Source organism: Muscardinus avellanarius, assembly GCF_963383645.1.
Source record: "Muscardinus avellanarius genome assembly, chromosome: 3".
NCBI classification, from domain to species: Eukaryota; Metazoa; Chordata; class Mammalia; order Rodentia; family Gliridae; genus Muscardinus; species Muscardinus avellanarius.
Genome location: NC_137788.1, coordinates 146,876,447 through 146,901,997, shown reverse-complemented (window position 1 = coordinate 146,901,997; position 25,551 = coordinate 146,876,447). Strand labels below are relative to the sequence as shown.

General features: G+C 44.1%; 1 protein-coding gene across 1 annotated transcript in view; it reads right to left on the bottom strand.

Moving 5' to 3' along the window:
• Nucleotides 1-23,723, bottom strand: part of IQGAP1 (IQ motif containing GTPase activating protein 1) — a gene marked incomplete at both ends in the record, with an annotated part of 127,793 nt that extends 104,070 nt beyond the window's left edge. The window contains 2 exons of the mRNA XM_080691744.1: nucleotides 20,612-20,711; nucleotides 23,669-23,723. Coding sequence (XP_080547870.1) covers nucleotides 20,612-20,711; nucleotides 23,669-23,723 — 155 coding nt within the window. The remainder of the gene's footprint in view (nucleotides 1-20,611; nucleotides 20,712-23,668) is intronic.
• Between the last annotated feature and the right edge of the window lie 1,828 nt (nucleotides 23,724-25,551).

Sequence of the window (25,551 nt, the reverse complement as noted above, 5' to 3'; positions counted from 1 at the left end):
TGTGGCTCGGAGGCCAAATGCCCCTGGGTTCCATCCCCAGACCCAAAAAAAAAAAAAAAAACCACACACAGTTCAGTGACTTTTAGTATATTCACTATGTTGCACAACCACCATTACTATCGAATTCCAAAACACTTTTACCACCCAAAAACAATTTTCACAGCATTTAAGGCAGTTACTCTCCATCTGGCACCCGTTTTTGAATTATGGTTTACTCAGTCAGCTACAAATAATCTCAATCTGTCTCTCTCTCCTCTCTAGTACCAGAGAATGAACCCAGGGCCTTGCATACTAGGCAAGTGTTCTACACGTGGAGCTACAGCCCCAACTACAAATCTTAATTACATTATAATCTAGTTCGCATTTATCCAACCCGTCTGCAATAGTTTTGTAAGACATACTTTCAAGTCCTTGCTGCAATCTAGACAGTCCTGCGTTTTTCTCCGACTCACCGATCTGATGAGCATGTAGGCTTTCTCAAGGAGTCCACGCTGCCTCCTAAGCATCGCTTCTTTTCTTGTCTACTTGACAATGTGCTCTGGAACTTTGCCAGTCTAATGTTTTTCAAGAAACTAGTTCAACTAGACCAGAATTTGTGATGGCTACCTTTTTTTCACATTTTAATATAATTAGTACATCTGTACTCTCTTGTTTTTAAAAACCACAATCCTGTCCTTTACACTTAAAGATCACTGACTACAGTCAGCAATTATACCTCACCATCTAGTAAAGTTATGCTTTAATTTAAGCTTTAATCTAAACTGGAAACATATGAACTTGACAGAGAATGTTAAAAAATAATAAAACATAAAACAGTTGAGAACTGACCATTAACATGTTCCAAATTCTTATTTACAAGAGTTCCTTGAATTCTTTAGAAAATAGTGTTTCCCAAATCAGAATAACCTGGGACACTAGTTCTAAGAAAGAATCTGTGAGAAAAGAGTCTAATAGTAAGCGAGATCTAGAGAACACTGAGCACACTATCTCTGCCCTTAGAAATTCAGAACTTACGGCTCCATGATAAAGATACTAAGTGATATGCCAGGTAATCATCTCACTTGCTTTAACAGTGTTTCTAAAATTTATTTTACCAGGAAATCCTTTCTTAATGTTGTATGTTCATTTAATAAAATGTATCTCAAACCAGGTGCAGTGGCACATGCCTGTGATCCCAGATACTTGGGAAACTGAGGCAGGAGGATTGCAAGCTCAAGGCTTGCTCAGCAATTTAATAAATAAAAAGGGCTAGAGATGTCGCTCAGTCTAGAGTACTTGCCTAGCACGTGCATGCCCTGGTACCACCAAAAAGTGTGTGTGTGTGTGTGTGTGTGTGTGTGTGTGTGTGTCTTTAAAAAAATATTGATAGAAGCCTGGCTTGGTGGCGCACACATGTAATCCCAGCATCCCAGAAGTTAAGATCAGAGAATCGAGGTTCGCTGACAGCCTAAGCTACTTAGTGAGGCCCTCTGCAGCTTAGTGAGACCCTGTTTCAAAATAAAGAATAAAAAGTAGGGCAAGGGGTGTAGCTCAGAGGTCAAATGCCCCTGGGTTCCATGCCCAGACCCGCAAAAGAAAAAAACTGATATAAAGTCAGCCACATGGTACTTGTACTCTTCCTTAGCACAAAGAACACGTGTTAGTTTGGCAAGTCTGTTCAACTCTTCACAGTCTTCATGTCAAAACTATTAATCCCACACCTATTTCCTTAGTGCCAACTTTGCTATGCACTATTAATTTGTTGAACACCACAATACAATTTGACTGAAAACACTCTGGAAAATTCTAGCCAATTTACCTCAAAGGACAGTTAAGCCATATATTTAAAAAACAGGCGAAGCTGCTTTATTCTAAGTGATAATAATAATTTAAGATTTCATTCCATATATCAGAGTATAGTATACTCCAGAACGCATTTCCTAAGATAGTCATTGCTGATGCTAAGAATTTAAGATATCTAAAAATTATCTGGAGGGGGTAAAATAAAGTAGGCTCTCTTATCTCCTCACACCAAAATAAATTCCGATGGATCAAAGAGTTAAATGCTAATCTCTACATCCCAAAAAATACTAGAAGAAAACACCAACAATGTCTTTTTTGTTGTTTTGGTACTGGGAAATGAACCCAGGGGGACTCTTATCTCCAAACTACACCCTTGGCCCTTTTTAATTTTGAAACAGGGCCTAAGTTAGTGAGGGTCTCACCAAGTTGCTGAGGCTAACCTCCAACCTGAGAGCCTCCTGTCGTAGCCTCCCAAGTACTAGTATCATAGGTATGTACTACCACACCCAGCTGACCTGGGTTATTTAACTTGTTTAATACCTGTTTTTTTTTTCCATTTTTCCATTTCTTTCTGTGTGTGTGTGTGTGTGTGTGTGTGTGTGTGTGTGTGTGTGGTAATGGGGGTAGAACCCAGGTGCTTTCTACCTCGGGTGTGGTGGCACATGGCTTATAATTCCAGCATTTGGGAGGCTGAGATAAAAAGACTGTGGTTCCCAGCAAGCCTTAGCTACTTAGTGAGACCCTCCACAATTCAGTGAGACCCTTTCCCAAACTAAAGAATAAAGAAATAGGGCTGGGGGTGTAGCTTGAAGGTAGAATGCCCCTGGGTTCCAACCCCAGTAGCGCAAAAAAAATTAAGAAAAAATGTTTTGTTTTGTTTGCAGTACTAGGGATGGAACCCAGGGGTGAATTACTTCAAGATATACCCCCAGCCCTATTTCTTTCTTCTTCTTCTTTTGGTGGTGGTACTGGGAATGGAACTTAGAGGCTTTTCTACCTCCAGGCTACACTACTCCCAGAACTGTTTTATACTTTTTTTGGAAACAGGGTCTTACTAAGTTTCTGAGAGCCTCACTAAGTAGCTAAGGCTGGCTCTGAACCTGTGCAAGCCTCCCAAGCGCTGGAATTACAAGCGTACGCCAGCCCTATTTTTTAATTCTTTATTTTGAAATGGTCTCACTGAGTTGCAAAGGCCTCACTAAGTAGTAGCTGAGGCTGTCCGTGAACTGTGATCGTCCTATCTTTGCCTCCCAAACGCTCGAATTATAAACGTGCCGTCACACCCAGCAAAAAGAAAAGATGTTTTAAATTTTAAAAAACTGATCTAAAAATTTTATGGGGAATCTCAAATCTTTGAAGGAAAACCCTCAGAGTTAAAATACTGTCAAGCACTACCTTTCCAAACTATCAACCACCAAATGAGCATTATCCGAGACATTGTGATATGTCTTCAAGGATGAAAATTTATTTTGTCATAAATCATTTAATAGAGGGCAATTTTTGTTTCCTTGTAGCTATTATAAGGATCATCCAAGATGTATACATTATAAAATGACTTGAGCCGGGCATGGTGGCGCACGCTTGTAATCCCCGTGCTTGGGAGGCTGAGACAAAAGGAACGTGCAGGTTCAAAGCCAGCCTCAGCTACTTAGTGAGGCTCTCAGGAACTTAGTGAGACCCTGTTTCCAAATAAAATATAAAATAGAGCTGGGAGTATAGCCCGGAGGTAGAAAGCCTCTGGGTTCCACCCCCAGTACCACAAAAATAAATAAATAAATAAATTAATTAATTAAATGACTTGATTAATGACTATTGCATAACTGCATGATTTTTTTCTATGTAAATCTTAATTTAGCAGGTGTCATGCTGCACACTTGTAATCTCAGTTCTTGGGAGGCTGAGACAAGAGCATCCAGGTTTGCAGACAGCCTCAGCTACTTAGTGAGGCCCTCAACAACTTTAACTTAGTGAGACCCTGTTTTAAAATAAAAAATAAAAAATCAGACTGGGGGTATAGCTCAGAGGTAGAATCCTTTGGGTTCCATCCCCAACACCACAAAAAAAATTTTTATTTTATCATTTTCCTGTCTTTAATGATCATTTTGTTATTTTCTTTTCAACTTTTCCTTTCTGACTTTCCCCTGTTCTATCTTTTATTCTGCTTTATCTTTTATTATCTTTTATTCTAGAGATTACCAATTAATCCTATTCAAAAAAATATTTTTAGTTTCTTAAGTTTCTAATCGGTGATTTTAAGCAATGTTTTGACACTTTTTAAAGTTACAGATAAATACCTATCACAATGATAGCGTTTCCTTCTACTACACTAACCTCAAAATTCTTAGAGCCCAGAATTCTCTGTCCCCGAACATCAGACCCAACAGCAGCCAAGCCCTGGGCTGGCAGCTGCTTCTCCAATGTTCCTTCTGCTTTTTGTTATGATTTCCAATGAGTCAACAGGAAGGTATTCTGAGTAAAGAAATAAGAGGCCTTTAGACAAGTCTGTCCTCCACCCACAACCCCCAAAAACACAGTTCTTGCCAAACAATTGAAAGCAATTTCCAATCCACTTTGCCACTCCTATATGAGGTCACAATTTAACAAATGAGAAACTGGTAGAAAGGACACTTTTCTAAGCAGCCTCCAATGCAAATAACCAGGTTATGAAGAAGGAAAACAAGGCTGGGTGTGGTGACACATGCCTGTAATCCCAGTACTTGGGAGGTTGAAACAAGAGAATCACAGGTTCGAGGCCTGCCTCGGCAATTTATAACGAACGAGGCATTCACAAGCTAGTGAGACCCTGTTCCAAGATAAAAAATAGGGCCAGGGGTGTAGTTCAGAGGTAAAATGTCCCTAGGTTAGAGAAAAAAAATCAGGAGTCCAACAATCTATTTAGAAACAAAGATACGTGAGCGGCTGGGCATATGGCGAAGGCCTATAATCCCCGTACTTGGAAGGCTGTGACAGGATCCGGGGCAGCTTCCAGGGACACTGCAGCACACGGACGGCAGCAGTGCTGAGCTCTGGACTGGGATTAAGAAGGGCCCCACGCAAAGTCAAATTCCCTGAGCCTCAAGAAGTGGTGGAAGAATTGAAGAAATGCCTTTCTCAGGGAGGTCAGGGCAGAAGTCCTCATGCTGAGCTTTCTGTCCCTGGTGATGTTGGAACATTTATGATGGAATATGGCCAAACATCAGTCATGTACCCGAAGCCATGGTTTCTCCTCCTCCAGAAATGGTGGTTCAGATGTGAGGCAGTCCTCTAGTAAGGCACTGTAAAAGTGTTTGGATTTGGTTTGTTCAATAAAAAGTTAAAATTAAAAAAATAAAAGAATAGCTAGTTCAACAAATGGTACTAATGATAAGGAGGAAGAAAGGAAGAAGCAAGAAGACATTGACTTTGGGACACGGGAGATATTTTCAATCATATGGCCTTGCAAATGGAAGGCTTGGAAGTTCTGGTTTTGGAGAGATATTTTTTGCTTCCTTTTATTATCTCAAAGGTAAAGGGTTAGCCAGGAATGGTGCACATACCTGTAGCCTTAGTACTGAGCTACACCCCCAGGCCTATTTTTTATTCTTTATTTTGAAACCTGGTCTCAGTAGGTTGCAAAGGGCCACACTGAGTATCTGAGGCTGTCCTTGAACCACAATCCTCCAGTCTCAGCCTCCCAAATGCTGGGATTACAAGAGTGAAACAGAAGGATAGCTGGTTTGAGGTCAGCCTCACCAACTCAGTAAGACTCTTGTTTAAAAAAAAGAAAAAAATAGTCAGGTATGGTGGCACATGCTTGTAATCCCAGTACTTGGAAGGCTGAGACAGAAGGATTGTAGGTTCACAGCCAGCTTCAATTAGATACTTAGAGAAGCTCCTCGGCAACTTGGTGAGACCCTGGTTCAAAATAAAGAATAAAAGCCAGGCGTCAGCTGTGCTGGCTTAAGATACCCTGTTTCCAAATAAAAAGTATAAAAATAGGTCTAGGAGTGTAGATTGGATGTAGAAGGGTTTCCAGGAACCCTAGTACCACCAAAAAAAAAAAAAAAAAGCCAGGCGTGGGGGTGCACGCTTGTAATCCCAGCATTTGGGAGGCTGAGACTGGAGGATCTGGTTCAAGGACAGCCTAAGATACTCAGTACAGCCCTTTGCAACCTAGTGAGACCTGGTTTCAAAATAAAGAATAAAAAATAGGCCTGGAGGTGTAGCTTGGAGGTAGAATGCTTCTGGGTTCCATCCCCTGTACTGAAAAAAATAAAAAATAAAAAAATAAAGCCGAAGTGGTGGCACACTTGGGAGGCTTAAACAGGAGGATCACAAGAGTTGGAAGCCAGCCTCAGCTACTTAGTGAGGTTCTCATCAACTTGGTGAGACCCTGTTTCCAAATAAAATATAAAATAGTCATGGAGCATAGCCTAGAGGTAGAAGGCCCCTAGGTTCCATCCCCAGTACCACAAAATAAATAAATAAATAAAAGAATAAAAAATAGGGCTGGGGGTATAGCTCAGAGGTAGAATGCACCTGAGTTCCATCCCCAGTAAAAAAAAAAAAAAAAAAAAAAAAAAAAAAAAAAAAAAAAAAAAAAAAAAAAGCCAGTCATGATGGCCTGCACTTATAATCCTAGTACTTGGGAGGCTGAAACAGGAAGATTGCAGGTGTGAAGCCAGCCTCAGCAACTTAGTAATGAAATGAGCAATTTAGCAAGACCGTTTCCAAGTAAGAAATAAAACTAAGTCTGGCCAGGCGTGGTGGCTCACACTTGTAATATCAGCATTCGGGAGGTTGAGACAGGAGAACCACAGACCACGGACAGCCTGAACTACTTAAAGAAGCCCTTTGCAACTTAGTGAGACCCTGTTTCAAAATAAAGAATAAAAAATAGAGCTAGGGGTGCAGCTCGGAGGTAGGATGCCCTGGGTTCCATCCCCAGTACTGCAAAAAATAAATGAAATTAAAAAAAAATAGGTCTGGGGGTATAGCCCAGAAGTAGAAGGTCCCTAGGTTCCATCCCCAGTACCATAAAAAATTAAATTAAATTAAAAATTAAAAGGACTGAGAATTGAGCTCAGTAAAAAAGCCCTAAGTCAAACCCCAGTATCTAAGGGAAGGAAAAAAAAAAAAAAAAAAAGCTGGGCCAGGCATGGTGGCTCACACCTGTAATCCCAGCATTTGGGAGGCTGAGACCGGAAGGATTGCAGTTCACGAACAGCCTCAGCTACTTAGTGAGGCCCTCTGCAACTCAGTGGGACCCAGTTTCAAAGTAAAGAATAAAAAATAGGGGCCCTGCGTGGTGGCACACGCATGTAATCCTCCCACTTGGGAGACGGAGACAGGAGGATCGTGCAAGTTCAAAGCCAGCCATGCTGGCTTTAAGAGACCCTGTTTCCAAATAAAAAATATAAAATAGGTCAGGGAGTGTAGCCCGGAGGTAGAAGGGCTTCCAGGAACCCAGTACCACCAAAAAAAAAAAAAGGGGGCAGGAGGTATAGTTCGAAAGTCGAATGCCCCTGGGTTCTATCCCCAGACCCGCAAAAAAAAAAAAAAAAAAAGACAATTGTTTAAAGCATTAAAATATAAGCAAGTAAACTTTTACTCAACAAAATAACACATTGATCAGATTTTTCATTTACATATTTACTTTTTTTTTTATTCAAAACACAGTCGAAGCCAGGTGTGGTGGCGCACACTTGTAATCCCAGCATTTCAGAGGCTGAAACTGGAGGATCACGGTTTGCTGACAGCCTCAAGCTACTTAGTGAGACCCTTTGCAATTCATTGAGACCATTTCAAAATAAAATAGAATAAAAAATAGGGGCGGGGGTGTAGCTCAGAGGTAGAATTTCCCTGGGTTCCGTCCCCAATACCCTACACACACACACACACTAGGGCTGGGGGTGTTGTTTGGAGGTAGAATGCCCCTGGGTTCCATCCCCAGTACTGCAAAACAAAACAAAACAAAAAAACACTATCCAACCACTATCAGATGCCTTGCAGAAGAAAAATCAATCAGCAGAACTGTGATGTGATAAAGTAGACACAGGCCCTCAGCATTCAAATGGTACTTCACTCAGCTTGCTCAAAGATACGGTCTCTAGGCAACCACGTCCCAAATAAAACAAACAGCAGTAGTAGGTAACATGAATCACTTCCGGAAGGTCTCACTTTGCTTACCACCACTTTTTTACACAAGTATTTATGAAGGGGTTTATTTAGGCAGCCCCAATTGGAAACAACCAAAAGTCTATCAAATATCACATAGCTTAAAAATATTCAAAATAGCTCCTGCTACCAACAGGTATTCCCAAACTCCTATACCATGAAGCAGGAGAAATTATTCAGATATCAGAGACAGATCATCAAGCCAGAAAATGAAATTCTGATAACATCCCATCTTGGAACTTCAAATATATTTTTATTATTTGTCCTTAGGGGCTTTAAAACACAAAAGCACAAGCCAGGCATGGTGGTACTTGAAATCCTAGTACCTGGGAGGCCAAGACGAAGGATCAGGTTTGAGGAACCTCAGCAACAGAGGGAGACTCTTAACAACCTAGCAAGATCTTGTTACAAAACAGAAAATTTAAAAAAGGCTGGGGATGTAGCTCAGAGGTAGAATGCCCCAGGATCAATCCTGAGAACCACATACAAACAGACTTTCCAAACCTTAACTGATGAACAGTCCACATCCCACACCTTGGGGTGACTCTGTGTGTGTGTGTGTGTGTGTGTGTGTGTGTGTGTGTGTGTGTGTGTGTTTTGTACTGGGGACTGAACTCAGGGATACTCTACTTTCAAGCTACACCCCATGTGTTTTTTAATTTTTTTTTTTTTTTTTTTTTTTTTTTTTTTTTTTTTTTTTTTTTGCTTTGGAACCAGGTCTCTCTAGGTTGCTGAGTCTTGCTAACTTACTGAAGCTGGTCTTGAACTTGATCCTCCTGTCTCAGCCTCCCAAGTACTGGGATTACAAGCGTGTGCCACCACGCCCAGCTCAACATGTGTATTATAAGAGAGCTCACAAAACCTAACACCATGATCCTAGAAAACAAGCAAAGGCTACATTTGCATAAAAAAAAATTGAAGTCACACACTTGTAATCCTAGTAGTAGGAGGCTGAGACAAGAGGATCACAGGTTTGAGGACAGCCTCAGCAACAGACCATTTCCAAATAAAAATAAAATAGAAATGTAGCCCAGAGGTAGAAGGCCCTTTGGTTCCATTTCCAGTAACACACACACACACACACACACACACACACACACACACACACACACACGAGCCGGGCGTGGTGGTGCACGCTTGTAATCCCCATGCTTGGGAGGCTGAGACAGGAGGATCACACCGGTTCAAAGCCAGCCTCAGCTACCTAGTGAGGTGCTCAGGAACTTAGTGAGACCCTGTTTCCAAATAAAATATAAAATAGGCCTGGGAGTATAGGCCGGAGGTAGAATGCCTCTGGGTTCTACCCTCAGTACCACCAAAAAAAAAAAAAAAAGAAGAAGAAGAAGAAAAGAAAAATGATAAGCAATTATGTAGGGAAATGTTTAACCTCTCCTTTAATCAAAGCAGTATAATTATAAACTGAAATAAGCCCAAATAAATTATAGCTAAATTATAGATATTATGTAGACACTAAAAGAAGCAATTGAGAAACATAATAACTTAAATATCTGAATTTGTGATTACATCTAAAGATTATATACTTACAGTTTGTTTCTGGAGATTTAACCCAGAAAGTTTCTTTTTTTGGTGGTACTGGGGATGGAACCCTTCTACCTCCAGGCTACACTCCCAGACCTATTTTATATTTTATTTGGAAACAGGGTCTCTTAAACCAGTGCGGCTGGCTTCGAACCTGCTCGATCCTCCTGTCTCCGCCTCCCAAGCGCAGGGATTACAAGTGTGCGCCACCACGCCTGGTCTTAACCCAGAAAGTTTCTAATGTTGAACTACACCTCCAACCTATGTTTTTTTGTGTGTGTGGTAGTTTTGTGTGTGTGTGTGTGTGTGTGTGTGTGTGTGTGTGTGTGTTACTAGACATTGAATACAGGGCATTCTAACTGAGCTACACACCCCCACCTGATTTTTCTTTCTTTTTTTTTTTTCTGATATTTTTATTTTGAAACAAGATCTCCCCCTAGGTTGATGAGTCTCACTACTTTCTGAGGCTGTGCTGGAACGTGCTATCCTATCTCAGCCTCCCAAGCACTATGATTACAATTATGCACCACCATGCCCGGCTTGGTACTGGGGCTTGAACCTGGGTTTCTACCTCAGAAGCTATACTCCCAGCACTACTTTATTTTTATTTAGAAACACGGTTTCACTAGGTTGATGAGAGTCTCACTACTTGTTAAGACCGTTCTTAAACCTTATATCCTCTTAATTCAGCCTCCCAAGTACTGACATTACTGGCTCCTTTTTATTTTACTTTGAGAGGTCTTGCTAAATTGCCCACACTGGCCTCAAACCTATGATTCTCCACAGTCTCAGTCTCCCAAATATTAGAATTGCAGGGATGCGCCAACTAGGTTTTCTCTCTTTTTGGTAATGCGGATTGAACCCAGGGGAATTCTACCTTGGAGCTACATTCCCTCCCTGCTCTTTAAATTTTTTGTTTTGAAACAGAGTTTCACTAGGTTGCTGAGTCTCGCTACACTGTTGAGACTGGCCTCAAACCTGTGATCCTTCTGTCTCAGCCTTCCAAGTACTGGGATTACATACTATGCCTTAAAAAAACAACAGGGCGTCACTAAATTGCTGGGCCTGGCTTCAAACCTGTAGTCTTCTTATCTCAGCCTCCTAAGTACTGGGGGATTACAGGTGTATGCCCAGCTCAGGTTTTTTTCTTAATTCCTTCCTTTTTACTTTACTATAAAATTCATTATCATTATAAAAAGCATTTTATATCTATAGTACAGCTTTTTTTTTTTTTTTTTTTTTTTTTTTGCAGGTCTGGGGATGGAACCCAGGGATATTTGACCTCCAAGCCACATCCCCTGCCCTATTTTAATTCTTTATTTTGAAACAGGGTCTCACTAAGTTGCAGAGGGCCTCACTAAGTAGCTGAGCCTGTCTGTGAACCACTATCCTCCAGTTTCAGCCTCCTGAATGCTGGGATTAAAAGCGTGCGCCACCACGGCCGGGTCTATAGTACAGCATTAAGTAAAAAAGAAAGCTTCACAACCTCCACGCACATTCCACTCCCTAGAGGTATGCTGTTTCTGGTGTTTCCCTTCAGACAAAAGTTCAAGCAAGTCTGAAGTGAAAAACTAGGGCTACCAATCTTTAGGACCTTGAAAATGCCCAGAATATTTCCCCAAAAGTGTACTAATATCTCATTATTTTCAATATTAAGTCTGCTTTTGCCCAAACACAAGGATAAAGAATACACTTAAGAATGTCATCTGTATTTCACTGTGCCAGGCACCTAAACCTTACAGCAACTCTGTAAAATACAGAGTATTTCCATTCTGCAAAGTACAAACCTACTTCTTGAGGTTAAGTAGCTTGCAAAACCAGAATCAGAATGCCCAGTCTGCCAAAACCAAAGTCTTACTCTTTTTTTTTTTTCAGGTCTGAGGACGGAACTCAGGAGCATTTGACCTCTGAGTTACACCCCCTTACCTATTTTGTATTCTTTATTTTGAAACAGGGTCTCACTAAGTTATGGAGGGCCTTACTAAGTAGCTAAGGCTGTCCGCGAATCACGAACCTCCAGTCTCAGCCTCCTGAATGCTGGGATTACAAGCGTGCACGACCATGCCCGGCTTTATTCCTTACTTTTTTTGTTGTTGTTTTGTTTTGTTTTGTTTTGGTGGTACTGGGGCGGAACCCAGGGGCTTTCTACCTCCAGGCTATACTCCCAGACCTATTTTATATTTTATTTGGAAACAGGGTCTCACTAGTTGCTGAGAGCCTCACTAAGTAGATGAGGCTGGCTTCGAACCTGTGTGATCCTCCTGTCTCAGCCTCTCAAGCGCAGAGATTACAAGCGTGCGCCACCATGCCTGGCTTTATTCCTTATTTTGAAACAGGGTCACACTCAGTTGCAGAGGGCCTGACTAAAGAGTTGAGGCTGGCTTCGAACCTGTGCAATCGTCCTGTCTCAGCCTCCCAAGTGCTGGGATTACAAGCGTGCGCTCCCACACCTGGCCTTTACTTATTTATTTTTAAACGGGCTCACTATGTTGCTGAAAGCCTTGCTAAATTACTGAGGCTGGCTTCAAATCTTCAATCCCTGTCTCAGCCTCCAAAGTACTGGTATTACAGGTGTGCACCACCACACCCAACTCTCCACATTTCTTAACTGTAAATTTTGCAAAATGTTTCAGCAATAAGGTGGAGTAAAAAGCTTTTGATGGCTACACTAAAACCTAATTTCCCCATTTGTTACATTGTTACTATGTGAGAAAGCACTTAGTTTCAAGCATTTTAACAAATACAACTTTATTTTTTATGTATGGCACTAGGGATTTAACTCGGGCATTCTACCTCCAGGCTTTCTCTCTAGCCCTATTTTATTTTTATTCAGAAATAGGGTCTCAAGAGATTTGCTGAGAGTCTCACTACTTGCTGCCGAGGCTGTCTTTGAACCTGTGATCTTCCTGTCTCAGCCTCCCAAGTACTAGGATTACAAGCGTGTACCATCCCCAGCTCACAAATACACACTTAAATGAAGCCCACTGCTTCCACTATCTGCCCAACCCATGGTACTAGAGATTGAATACGGGGGCACTCTATCTCCAAATTACACCCTTAGACCTTTTTTAATTTTTTGTTTTGAAACAGGGTCTCACTGGATTGTTGATGCCTTGCTAAACGGGTGAGGCTGGCCTCACACCTGCGACCCTCCTATCTCAGCCTCTCAATTACTAGGATTGCATAGGCATATGCCAACACAACTGGCTCCTAAATGTAGTGTGTGTGTGTGTGTGTGTGTGTGTGTGTGTGTGTGTGTGTGTTACTGGGGATGGAACTCAGGGGCCTTCTACCTCTGGGCTATACCCCAGACCTATTTTAATTTTTATTTGGAAAAAGAGTCTCACTAAGTTGCTGAGAGCCTCACTAAATTACTGAGGCTGGCTTTAAACTGTGATCCTGTCTCAGCCTCCCAAATACTGGGATTACAAGGGTGCACCACCACACCTGGCTCTGCAGCCCCCTTATTAGAGTCTGGCCAATGTAGTTGCACTAAATTGTTTCAGAAAAGAGAAAGGAAGTTTTCCTCTATGCCAGCATTTAAGAGTTAAGAATACACTGGGGGCCATGGCGCATGCCTATAATCCCATTATCTGGGAGGCTGAGACAGAAGGAGCTGGGATGACATGTGTGTGACTCCCTAGATCTTTAAGATGCTTCGCTGTGTGAGAATTCTACAAGCTGGTTGGCATGCTAGGCTTCCTAGTTACCTCAGGTATCCATTTTGTTTTCTTGCCTCATAAATGTCTTAACTTCTGTTTTCACAATGATGGTGTGCCATCCTGGAAATATCCAGAAGTTTCTGGAATTCTAATAATACTTAGAGAGCAAAGAAACCTTAAGAACCCAAACCAGAAAATGTTCTATGCCAACAATAAAGACATATGCACAAAAGAGATTTTGTTCTCCAGGATTGATTTCTTTCCAAGATACTTTTTCAATTCCCCTAAATTACAGAAGGCAAAATACTCTGTTTAGTACTCTGCTCTTGTTAACACCATGTAGCTTCTGCTACTCCCCCACCAGCCACGGTCTGTACTTTCCCTCCTACCAGGGCAGGGTGGTGGAGGGCGCAAACCCCGAGCTGGAGTCCGGGCACTCAGCAGGAGGAAGGGAACCGGGGCAGACTTGACAGGACAAAGGAATCCTAGATGGCCAAATCAGGGATTTTGCTAGAATTCACTTTCTTCTTGTGATCTTTAACCTAACTAAATTTTCCTCCATTTTTAGAACCACGTCCCCCTCACCTGCGGTTCTTCTGTTCTGCCTTGCCTGATGCTGGCCTCGCCTTGGTCCTTTTTCTCTTCACCTGGACCTTCTGATCTTTCTCTCACTTTCTCCCATCCAAGGCCTGAGCATCTACCTCCCTCACATATTTAAAGGTCACCACTTTCAACTGGGTGAAAATGGTATTCATCTCTCCTGAACTAGTACTCCTTAGCCAAAACAAATGTAAAGCCCAATCAGAACAGGCAAAAGACAAAAGTAAACTCATTTTGAAGCATAAACGGTGACTTAAGATGTCTCAGCTGGGCAGGATGGCGCATGCTTGTAATCCCAGTACTTGGGAGGCTGAGACAGGAGGACTGCAGGTGCATGGACAGCCTCAGCAAGTAGTGAGGCTCTCATCAACCTAGCAAAATCCTGTTTCCAAATATGAAATAAAATCAGGCTGGGTGTAACTCAAAGGTAAAATGCCCCTGAGTTCAATCCCCAGTAACACACACACACAGCCACACACACACACAGCCACACACACACACACACACACACACACACACACACACACACACACACACACATGATTGCTTAAGTCCTTGCTCTGCTGTGCAGCCCTTAGCAAAAAGCCTTGAATCCTAAATAGTTCATTAGAACAACTATTAATTTCCATAGGGAAGCAGGGTATGGTGGCACATGCCTTTAATCCCAGTACTTGGGAGGCTAAGACAGGAAGATAGCAGGTTTGAGGTCAGCCTCAGCAACTTGGTAAGACTTTCTGCAACCTAGTGAGGCCCTGTTTCAAAACAAATAATAAAAAGGGCTAGGATGGCTCAAAGGTAGAATGCCTCTGGGTTTAATCCTGTGTACTATCCCCCCCCCAAAAAAAAAAGTTTCCACAGGAAAGCTTTCCAAATAACAAAGAAAAAAAGAAATTTATATATTTTATATTTCCAAATCACTCCTAGTGCATACTTTTATGAGTCACCCCTAAATTTTCCCACTTAGAAATATAAACCTATTCCTACACGCTCTAGTCTTTCTCTACACACACGATCACATTCATTCTGTCAAAGGTACGGGGAACTGGAGTGCCCCAGGTTACACAATGGGGCCACTGTGCTAACAGGTAGAGCTTTTCAGTGGGAGGAGTAAGGGCATTAAAATAGAAGTGAAGAGGGGCCTTCCTCCCTTGGCGCTCTCCCATCTCTACTCCTGGCCTTAGGGCTGCTGTAAATCCCAGGCCTTGGGGCTCCTCCAACTTAGAGGAAACAGGATCAGGCCAACCCAAAAACAAACTGGGCCTTATGCTAGAGGAAACAGCGAAGCCTAGGAATACGGAATACAAAGGCCCAGCTCCTCAGGACAGGAGACAACCAGGAGAGGAAGCCCTAGCTGATGATGAAGGTATGCTTTGTGTCTGTGCCACACCCATATATTTTTGGGGTGACAGTACATTAAGTGGCTGGTAGGGATACCAGTCCTTTTTTCTTTCTTTCTTTCTTTCTTTTTTTCTCTTTGGTACTGGGGATTGAACCCAAGGGCATTCTACCTTCAAGCTACACTCCCAGCCCACTTTATTTTCTATTTTTGAAACAGGATCTTGTTAAGGCTGGCCTCAAAACCTGTGATCCTCCTGCTCAGCCTTCCAAGTACTGGGATTACAGGGGTGTGCCACCATACCCAGCTTAGTCTTCTTAAGTCTTCTCTAGTTATAAAATCTAAACAGGGGGCTTACAAAGTTGATTTTCCTTTTTTTTTTTTTTTTTTTTTGCGGGTCAAGATGGAACCCAGGGGCATTCAACCTCCGAGCTACACCCTCTGCCCTATTTTTATTCTTTATTTTGAAACCGGGTCTCACTGAGTTGCAGAGGGCCTTACTAAGTAACTGAGGCTGTCTGCAAACTGTGATCCTCAGGTCTCAGCCTCCCAAATGCTGGGATTACAAGCGTGCGCCACCATGCCCGGCTCAAAGTTGATTTTCCAATCAAAACTTAAACAAAAATCACCACAACCAGATTGTGTGTGTGGGGGGGGGGGTACTGGGGGTGGAAACCAGGGGCTTTCTACCTCCAGGCTATACTCCCAGACCTATTTTATATTTTATTAGGAAAAAGGCTCTCACCAAGTTGCTGAGAGCCTAAGTAGCTGAGGCCAGCTTTGAACCTGCGCGATCCTCCTGTCTCAGCCTCCCAAGCACTGGGATTACAAGCGTGGCCACCACGCCCGGCTCCACATCCAGATTTTATATGGCTGCCTCCATAAAATAAGTCAGCCACATTTCCACAGTGCCAGTGAGTGCTAATGAGCAGTGTGCTGGGGCAAGATGCAAGTATTACACCCTCCCGTATACGTCTCCACTGCCCCAGTCCAAACATGCAAAAGCAGCCCACTGAAAAATGCCCAGGAGACAATGGCCTCTAGACAGATTTTAAAGCAATACAGCCAAACACAGTGACACATGACTTGGGAGGCTGAGGAAGGAGGACTGATAGATGGAGGCTAGCCTGAGCAACGTAATGAAGTGAGCATCGATCACAACCTTCTGCCTCAGCCTACCACGTAGCTGGGATGACAAGCACACTCCGCTCAGCTGTAAAAAATGTTTTATTTCCTTCTCTCGCTGGAGAAGATGGGGCCCATAGGAGCATTTCAAATACATAAGTATGGAGCTGGGGATTTAATTCAGTGAAAGAACATGCCTGCCTCGCCTGTATAAGGCCCTGGGTTCAATCACCAGCACTGAAAAATAACAATGAATACACAGGAGTATGGATCCTCCAGCACGAACCTGCTGAATCAGAATCTCTGTGGTAAAGCCCAGATACATGTTTTATTTTGTTTGGAGTACTAGGAAATGAACCCAGGGCATTCCACCTCTGAGCTACACCCCCAGCCCTATTTATTCTTTATTTTAAAACAGGGTCCCACTAAGTTGTGGAGGGCCTATGTAGGTGAGGCTGGCCTTGAACCTGCGATCCTCATGTCTCAGCCTCCCAATAACTGGGTTTACAAGTGTGTGCCATCACAGCCTGCTCAGATACATGCTTCTTATATAGTTCTCCAGGTAAGCCAAGCCTGGTAGTGCTCACTGGTAGTGCTTGCTTGCTCGCTTGTAATACCAGCATTCAAGAGGCTGAGACCCAAGGATGTGGTTAGCAGACAGCCTCAGCTACTTAGTGAGGCCTTCGGTAACTTAGTTTCAAAATAAAGAATAAAGCTGGGTGTGGTGGCCCAGGCTTGTAATCCCAGCATTCAGGAGGCTGAGACCGGAGGATCGGAGGATTGAGGTTCACGACAGCCTCAGCTACTTAGTGAGGCCCTCTGCAACTCAGTGAGACCTGGTTTCAAAATAAAGAATAAAACATAGGGCAGGGGGTGTAGCTTGAAGGTTGAATGCCCCTGGGTTTCATCCAAGAAAGAAAGAAAGGAAGGAAGGAAGGAAGGAAGGAAGGAAGAAAAGGAAGGAAGAAAGAAGAGTAAAATATAGGGTGGGGGTGTAAGCTCGGAGGTCGAATGCCCCTGGGTTCATCCCCAGACCAGCAAATAAATAAATAAATAAATAAATAAATAAATAAATAATTCTCCAGGTGTTTCTAATGTACACACCACACACCTAAAAAACCAGTGAAAAAAATTATGGAAATTATTCCCTAATCAAAACACTACAAATGCCAGGTGTGGTGGCGCACGCTTGTAATCCCAGTGCGCTTTGGAGGCGGAGACAGAAGGATCCTGCAGGTTCAAAGCCAGTCATGCTGGCTTAAGAGACCCTGTTTCCAAATAAAAAAAGTATAAAAATAGGTCTGGGAGTGGAGCCCAGAGGTAGAAGAGTTTCCAGGAACCCCAGTACCACTAATAATAATAATAATAATAATAATAATAATAATAATAATAATAATTAAAAAAAAATAAAAAAGACACTACAAGTAAACCCAGGCCTCACTTTTTTCATTAAAACAAGATGGTTGAGCCGGGCGTGGTGGCACACCCTTATAATCCCACTTGGGAGGCCGAGACAGGAGGATCGCACAAGTTCAAAGCCAGCCTCAGCTACTGAGTGAGGCTCTCAGCAATTTAGTGAGACCCTGTTTCTAAACAAAAAATACAAAATAGGTCTGGGATAGCCCAGATGTAGAAAGCTTCTGGGATCCACTTCCAGTACCACAAATAAATAAATTAATTAATTAAAATTACAATTAAAAAACTATTTAAAAGAAAAAAACGAAATGGTTGGAGTCAGACGTGGTGGCACATGCATGTATGTAATCCCAGTACAGGGGAAGCTGAGACAGGAGGATCATGGCCTCATCTATTTAGTAAGGCCCTCTACAACTGACTGAGCCCGTTTCAAAATAAAGAATAAAGCCGGGCGTGGTGGCGCACACACTTGTAATCCCAGCATTCAGGAGGCTGAGACAGGAGGATCCAGGTTCGCAGCCAGCCTCAACTCTTAGGTCCTTTGCAACTCAGTGAAACCCTGTTTCAAAAATAAAGAATAAAAAATAGGGCTGGGGGTGTAGTTTGGAGGTATAATGCCCCTGGGTTCTATCCCTAGTACCACAAAAACTAAATAAATAAAGAAGAAGGAGGACGAGGAGGAGAAGGAGGTGGGGGAGGCGGCAGCAGAGGAGGCAGTGGCAGTGGCTAGAAGAATAGCGCAGAGATAGAATGCCCCTAGGATCAATCACCAGTACAGTAACCTAGCAAAACCCTGTTTCAGGCCAAGCTGGGTGGCTCACACATATATAATCCCAGTACTTGGGAGGCTAAAACAGGAGCATTGCAGGTTGGCAGCCAGCCTCAGCATCTTAGTGAACCCCTCCACAACTCAGTAAGACCCTTTTTTTTTCTTCCGGTACTGGGGATGGAACCCAGGGGCATTCTACCTCCACCCCTATTTTTTATTCTTTATTTTGAAACAAGGTTTCACTGAGTTGCAAAGGGCCTCAATAAATAGCTGAGGGTGGCTTCAAACCTGCACAATCCTCCTGTCTCAGCCTCCCAAATGCTGAGATTACAAGCGTGTGCCACCATGCCCGGCAGCGAGATCCTTTATTAAAATAGGGCTGGTAGTATAGTTCAGAGGTAAAATGACCCTGGGCTCAATCCTCAGTGGAAGGGAGGGAAGGAAAGAGGAAGGAGATTAGAAACTGAACTAGATTACTGGTGGTATTGGGAGAAGGAAGATGTCAACCAAGACACCCTCTGTAAAAAGGACATGAGCCGGGTGTGATGGCGCACGCTTGTAATCCCAGTACTCGGGAGGCTGAGACAGTAGAATTGTAGGTTTGAAAGCTCTCAGCTTAGTGAGGCTCTTAGCAACTTAGTGAGATCCTGTTTCCAAATAAGATATAAAGTAGGTCTGGGAGTTTATCTCAGAGGTAAAATGTGTCTGGGTTTGATTTCCAGTACCACAAAAAGGGGGGAGGCCTAGGGATGTAGCTCTCAGTGGCAGAGTGCTTGCCTAGCATGTATGAGGTGCTGGGTTTATTCCCCAGTGTCATAAAAAAAAAAAAATTAGAATTAGCAAAACAAACAAACATCAACACTCTTGTTTGTTAGCACCATTTACTATTGTTGTTTGGTGGGGGTTTTTGCAGTACTAAGAATTGAACCCAGGGGCATTCGACCTCTGAACTCCACCTCTAGCCCTATTTTTCGTACTTTATTTTCAAACAGGGTGTCACTCAGTTGTGGAGGGTCTAAGTAGCTGAGGCCCTCTGAAAACCTGCGACGCTCCAGTCTCGGCCTCCCAAGTACTAGGATTACAAATGTGAGCCACCATGCCTGGCTTAATAGCACCTTTAGAGCATCCTTGAGCAAAAGGAGGCTGAGACAGGAGGATCGCACAGGTTCGAAGCCAGCCCCAGCTACTTAGTGAGGCTCTCTGCAACTTAGTAAGACTCTGTTTCCAAATAAAGTATAATATATAGGTCTGGGAGTATAGCCCAGAGGTAGAAAGCCCCTGAGTTCCACCCCCAGTGCCACCAAAATAATAGTAGTAATGATGATGATAATAATAATAATAATAATAATAATAATAAATTAAAATTTAAAATATCCTTGATTTTTATTAAATTTTTATGACAAATACCTTTCTTTTTTTTTTTCCCCCCCAGTACTGGGGATTGAACCCAGGGGCATTCTACCTCTGGGCTGTACCATCAGCCCTATTTTTTATTCCTTATTTTGAAACAAATACTTTTCATTATTCCTCACTAGGCTTTTCCACCAAAGCTCTCTTATAGAATACATGATCTATAATTACATCTGTCTACCCTGGGACTTTGCAAAGGAACATAAGCACCAGAATGAATTTATTGATAGCAAACTGACACCCTAAAATTAAAGCAACAAAATCTTGGGGCATCTGAAAAATGAAAACAACAGCTGCACATTCACTTCACACACACAAAAAAAAATGCAGAGGATGCTACCATTGATAAACCATCTCTGAAGCCTGCCAGACAGATAAACCTGTGCCCACAGCACTACCCTTGGAAGCCTCCTAAAGTGAGTACCCACTCCACAAATCGAGAAGGGAGGAGACTCAATTCATATATATATAAAAACTAGAGAACAATCAGTAAAACAGTAAGACCAAGAACTTCAAGCCTTACCAACACTCTTTCTCCCAGATAGCTGGCAGTGCCAGCATGAACAGGCACCATGAACATAAAACTAAACAGCACAAATCTGGAAAATGTTCAGTATACACAAATGCTCATCAGTGCTTCATAATAAACTACCATTAAGGCTACTTGCTTCCATGAATAAACACCCTACCTATACTTATTCCCACAACTACCAACCTCCCACAGTCGCACATACCGCAAACAGAGCAATCTTTATCTGTGTTCACACCCTATCAAGTCCCTTCTCCCAACTCTTTCTTCTGCCAGCCCATCTTTACCTCTTTGCTTCTTCCAAATGGCACAGGTACTCATAAGCCACATTCTGACGTCTCCTCTCATCCATCTCCTCTGCAGTGAGTCTTTCATTATCCAGGACAGCTAAAACATGAAAGGAAGAATATAAGTACCAGGATCTGTAACCTTCCTTGGTAACAAAAGAATGCCATAGCCATGAATTCCTGCTAGTCACTTAGAAGGTCAAGGTAACTGGTAGATGTGTGAATAGTCCTAAAAGAGACCTATGAGAACTGAGCATGATGGCTCATGCCTGTAGTCCCAGCTACTCAAGAAGCTGAGGCGGGAGGAATAGAAGTTTGAGGCCAGTCAAGTAAACTTAAGAAGATTCTGTTTCAAAATAAAATTTAGCCGGGCGTGGTGGCACACGCTTGTAATCCCCGCGCTTGGGAGGCAGAGACAGGAGGATCGTGCAGGTTCGAAGCCAGCCGTGCGCTGGCTTAGGAGACCTTGTTTCCAAATAACAATGTAAAAATAGGTCTGGGAGTGTAGCCTGGAGGTAGATGGGCTTCCAGGAACCCCAGTACCACCAATAAATAAATAAATAAATAAATAAATAAATAAATAAATAAATAAATAAATAAATAAATTTTAAAAAGGCTGAGGATAGCCAGGTACTTGGTGGCTGAAACAGGAAGATCACAGGCTGGCAGCCAACCTCGGAAATTCAGTGAGAACCTGTTTCAAAATGAAAAATAAAATAGGGCTGGGGGTGTAGCTCAGAGGTAGAATGCCTATGGGTTCAATTCCAATACCAAAAAAAAAAAAAAAGGCTGGGAATGAGCCAGGCACAGTGGCACAGGCCTATACTTGGGAGGTTGAGGCAAGAGGATTACAGGTTCATGGCCAGCCACAACTTAGTAAGACCCTGCATCAAATAAAAAATATATAATGGGACTGGGGGTTTTGCCCAAAGGTAGAATAGCCCTAGGTTCAATCCCCTGTCTGTCTGTCTGTCTCTCTGTTTCTGTCTCTGTCTCTGTCTCTGTCTCTCTCTCTCTCTCTCTCTCTCTCTCTCTACACACACACACACACACACACACACACACACACACACACACGCTGAGATGTAACTCAGTGCCTAAGGTCCTGGGTTTAATCCCAATATCACATTTTTTTCTTTGTGTTTTTTTTTAGGTTGTCCTCAAACCTGCAATCCTCCTATCTCAGCCTCCCAAAAGTACAGATTACAAATGTGTGCCACCATTAAAAAGAGGGCGTGGGGGTGGAGGTTGCACATGCTTGTAATACCAGTTAATGGCCAGCCTCAGCAACTTAGCAAGGTCCTCAGCAACTTAGTGAGACCCTGTTTCAAAATAAAAATAAAATAGGTCTAGGCCTAACAGGTTTCAAATACACTCATTTTGCCCTTTATTAAAATGTATGGTAATATGTAGTAAATTTTATTGTAACTTGGAAAAATACTGACAAGATTTGGGCCTACACATGTCCTTGTCTGTCAAAAACTCTTTCTAAATACAGATCCAATCATGTTTTCCCCTCTTTTATTAATAACCAAAGCCAGCAGTGCTGCTGAATGGTAGCAATTATGCCAAGCATTTTACATGTGTTCTCTCACCGAATGCCACAACAATCCTGTGATTATTACTCCTATTTTACAGAAGAGGAAATTGGTGAGCCCAGCCCAAGGGTTAATAACTGGAGGGGCCAGGATTCAAATGAAGACAGCAGTTAAAACCTTGAGGCAAAGCCTCCTTCACTAGAGGCCAAGGCTTAAAAAACAAAACAAAACAAAACAAAACAAAAACCTTGTAACTCCTTGGGAAAGCAGTCATAGTGTTTCCAAGGTTTCTTTTTTTTTTTTCTTTCTTTCTTTCTTTTTTCTTTTTTCTTTTGGCAGTACTGGGGATGGAACCCAGGGGGGCATTCAACCTCTGAGCTACACCCCCAGCCCTGACTTTTTTTTTTATTCTTCATTTTGAAACAGGGTCTCACAGAGTTGTAAAGGGTCTCACTAAGTAGTAGCTGAGGCTGTCTGTCGGTGAACCAATCTTCCTGTCTCAGCCTCCCAAATGCTGGGATTACAAGCATGCACCACCACGCCCAGCTTTTCAGGTTTCTTGAGAATGCTTTCTTTCCCCTTCTCTCTTGCCCTTCCATCCATCACTCAGTTCCCAACACACAGTGTCCTTGTACTCTTCGGTTTAAGCTCTTCCTTCAAGCTGTCTCTTGCCCCCCAGAACCGTGTTCAACTTCTCTACACATATCCCTCAAGGCTCGGTTCAGTGTCACCATCTGTGTCCACCCAGCTTCCTCACACCCTTTCTCCTCATCCACGTTACTCCATCCCTGTTAGTTCTCCAATCCCTTATCTCTACTGAGCTTTACTATTAGCTTGTACACCTGTCTCTCTGCTTAAAAAATTATTTGAAGGCAGGGCCTGGTCTTATTCCTAATTTCACAAACGTGGCACCACATGTTAGTACATAAAATTCCCTTTCACATAAGAACATTATTCCCTGAAAATAAAATAGAATCGAAACCCTGAGCATCCCCCAAGGACACCCCGATAGGCAGCGACGAACATTATTCCCTAAAAATAAAACAGAATCGAAACCCTGAGCATCCCCCAAGGACACCCCGATAGGCAGCGACAACTATCCATCCCCCCTGCTGTTCACTGATGTCCTAGGGACCGCCTCCGAAATGAGGAAGTCCGAAGTTTGAGGTGGCTTTTTTTTTTTTTTTAACTTTTGAAATCCTGTCGAGGGAACTAAGCCTGGGGAAGCCGAAGTGACTTTCGGGGCCCACGCCCGGCAGGTGTGGCGGGGTCTACCGCAGGATCACCGCGGGCGGCACCTCCCCGGCCGCGCGGGGCCCGGGCCGGGACACGCCCTGCCGAGCTGCCGCCGCCGCACCGGCCAGCTCACCCGCGGGCTGGGGGAGGGCCGGGCGGGGGCTCGGGCCCGCGCCGCACCCCCGGTGCCCGGCCGGCTCTTCCGGGTCCGCGGGCCGCCGGCCAGCCCCACCCGCCCGCGGAGCCCGGGAACGCCGCGCCCGCCGCGCAGCCCCGCACTCACAGCCATAGTGCGGCCGGGCCACACCCGGCCCGTCAACCTCGTCGGCGGCGGACATGGCGGCCGAGCCCGGGTCCCTGCTGGGGAAGCGGTGAGACCGTGAAGACGCGGGCGGCGGCGGCTGCAGCTCCCGTCGAGTGCGCGGGCTGTCCGGGGACCTGAGGCTCCGCCCCGCGACCCCGCCCGGAGCGGGCGGAAGAGGGCGTGGCCTGCCCCGCCCCGCCCCGCTCCTGGCCCCGCCCCTCGGCGCGCTGCCGCCCGGCGCGCGGGCGGCAGGGGGCGGGGCCAGCCCGGCCCGAAGCCCCGCCCCCGCGGCCGCCGCCCCAGCAGCATCTCTGACGCCGAGGCCCCGCGGTAGGCGGCTCCAATCTCAGCCTGGGGCCGCCTCCCTTCCGCCGCCGGCAGGTGAACCCGCGCAGAGCCCAGGCCGCCCCAAGGACTTCTCTGCTGTCTGTCAATCTCCCTGAGTCCTCGCCCAGATTTGCAACAGTCGCCGGAGTAGAACTATCCGTCTTTCTCAAATATCTGAGACCTTCCTTCGATGCTGGAGCAGAACCGTGTTTATCCACACTTCCTCTAGATCCCATGCCGTTCTGTATAAGTTCTTTTGCAGGGAACTCCACCCCATTTGGGGATACTTCTTCCCCCTGTGTTTTGTGACCTCCCCAAAGTATCTATATTCGATAAAATTCCGTACTCAGCTTTTCTTTTTCATTGGCCCGTTCTCAGTAGCTCATCAGACAACTGCGCTCATCAGACAGTTGTCAACAGCTGTCTGTCTGATGAGCACCTTTACCCGTGCAGCCAGCAGACACTTCCAATTCCATGTGTCAAACCCCGACCCTGCTTCTCTGTATTCTCTATGAACGGAAGTGGTCAGTTCCCAGCGGGACACCCCAGGTTCCTCGCTTCACGCCCTACATCTAACAAGTGCTATTTCTAAAGTGTCTAGCTTTTTCTCCATCCCCCCTGTGATTATACTGTTTAGATGATCATCATCTCTAATCTCCCTGCTGCCAACCAGACCCGCGCAGTTACCAGAGTGTTCTTGCCAACATGTGAATGCAATGTGTTCGTCTTCGTATCTGTTTCTGCCGATTACTCCCTCCACGATATGATCCAAGTTCCTCAGCATGCCAAATAAGCTCCTTTACAATCTAACTTAGGGCTTCTGATCTAGCCACTTCCAATAGTTAACTCTGCCTTTAAACTTCTTTTCTCAGTGCTGGGAGCCAACCCAGAGTCTGGCTGCCTGCTAGGTGAGCAGGCTCCCTCCTTACTGAGCTACACCAGAGCTCCTAAAACCACTTTAGGTCGATGTCTCCACCAAGCACATTCCCCGGAGCTGGACCTTCAGTGCTGCTCTTCCCATTGTACCAGCTGGTGTCACGAGTCCTCCTGGCCACATCCTGGGCTTAAAACGCCTTGCCTCGTCCTCTGACTATTGTCAGAAATCCCACAAATCATTCCCAGCTGAACCCTTAATTTCATTTTATATTCCTTGGCTTTTAAGGTCTGCATATATACTTTGGGTTTTTTTCTAAAGATCTTTGTAATAGCTGGGCGTGGTGGCGCACACCTGTAACCCCAGTACTTGGCAGGCTGAGATTGAAGGACATCAGGTTCAAATTCTGCCTCAGCAACTGAGGTCTCGTTAACTTAGCGAGACCCTGATTCCAATTAAAAAATAAAATAGCCGGGCGTGGTGGCGCCTACTTGTAATCCCCGCACTTGGGAGGCGGGGACAGGAGGATCGCGGTGGTTCGGAGCCAGCCTCGCTGGCTTAAGAGATCCTGTTTCCAAATAAAAAAGTAAAAAATAGGTCTGGGAGTGTAGCCCGTGGGAGTGTATCCCGGAGGTAGAAGGGCTTCCAGAAACCCCAGTAC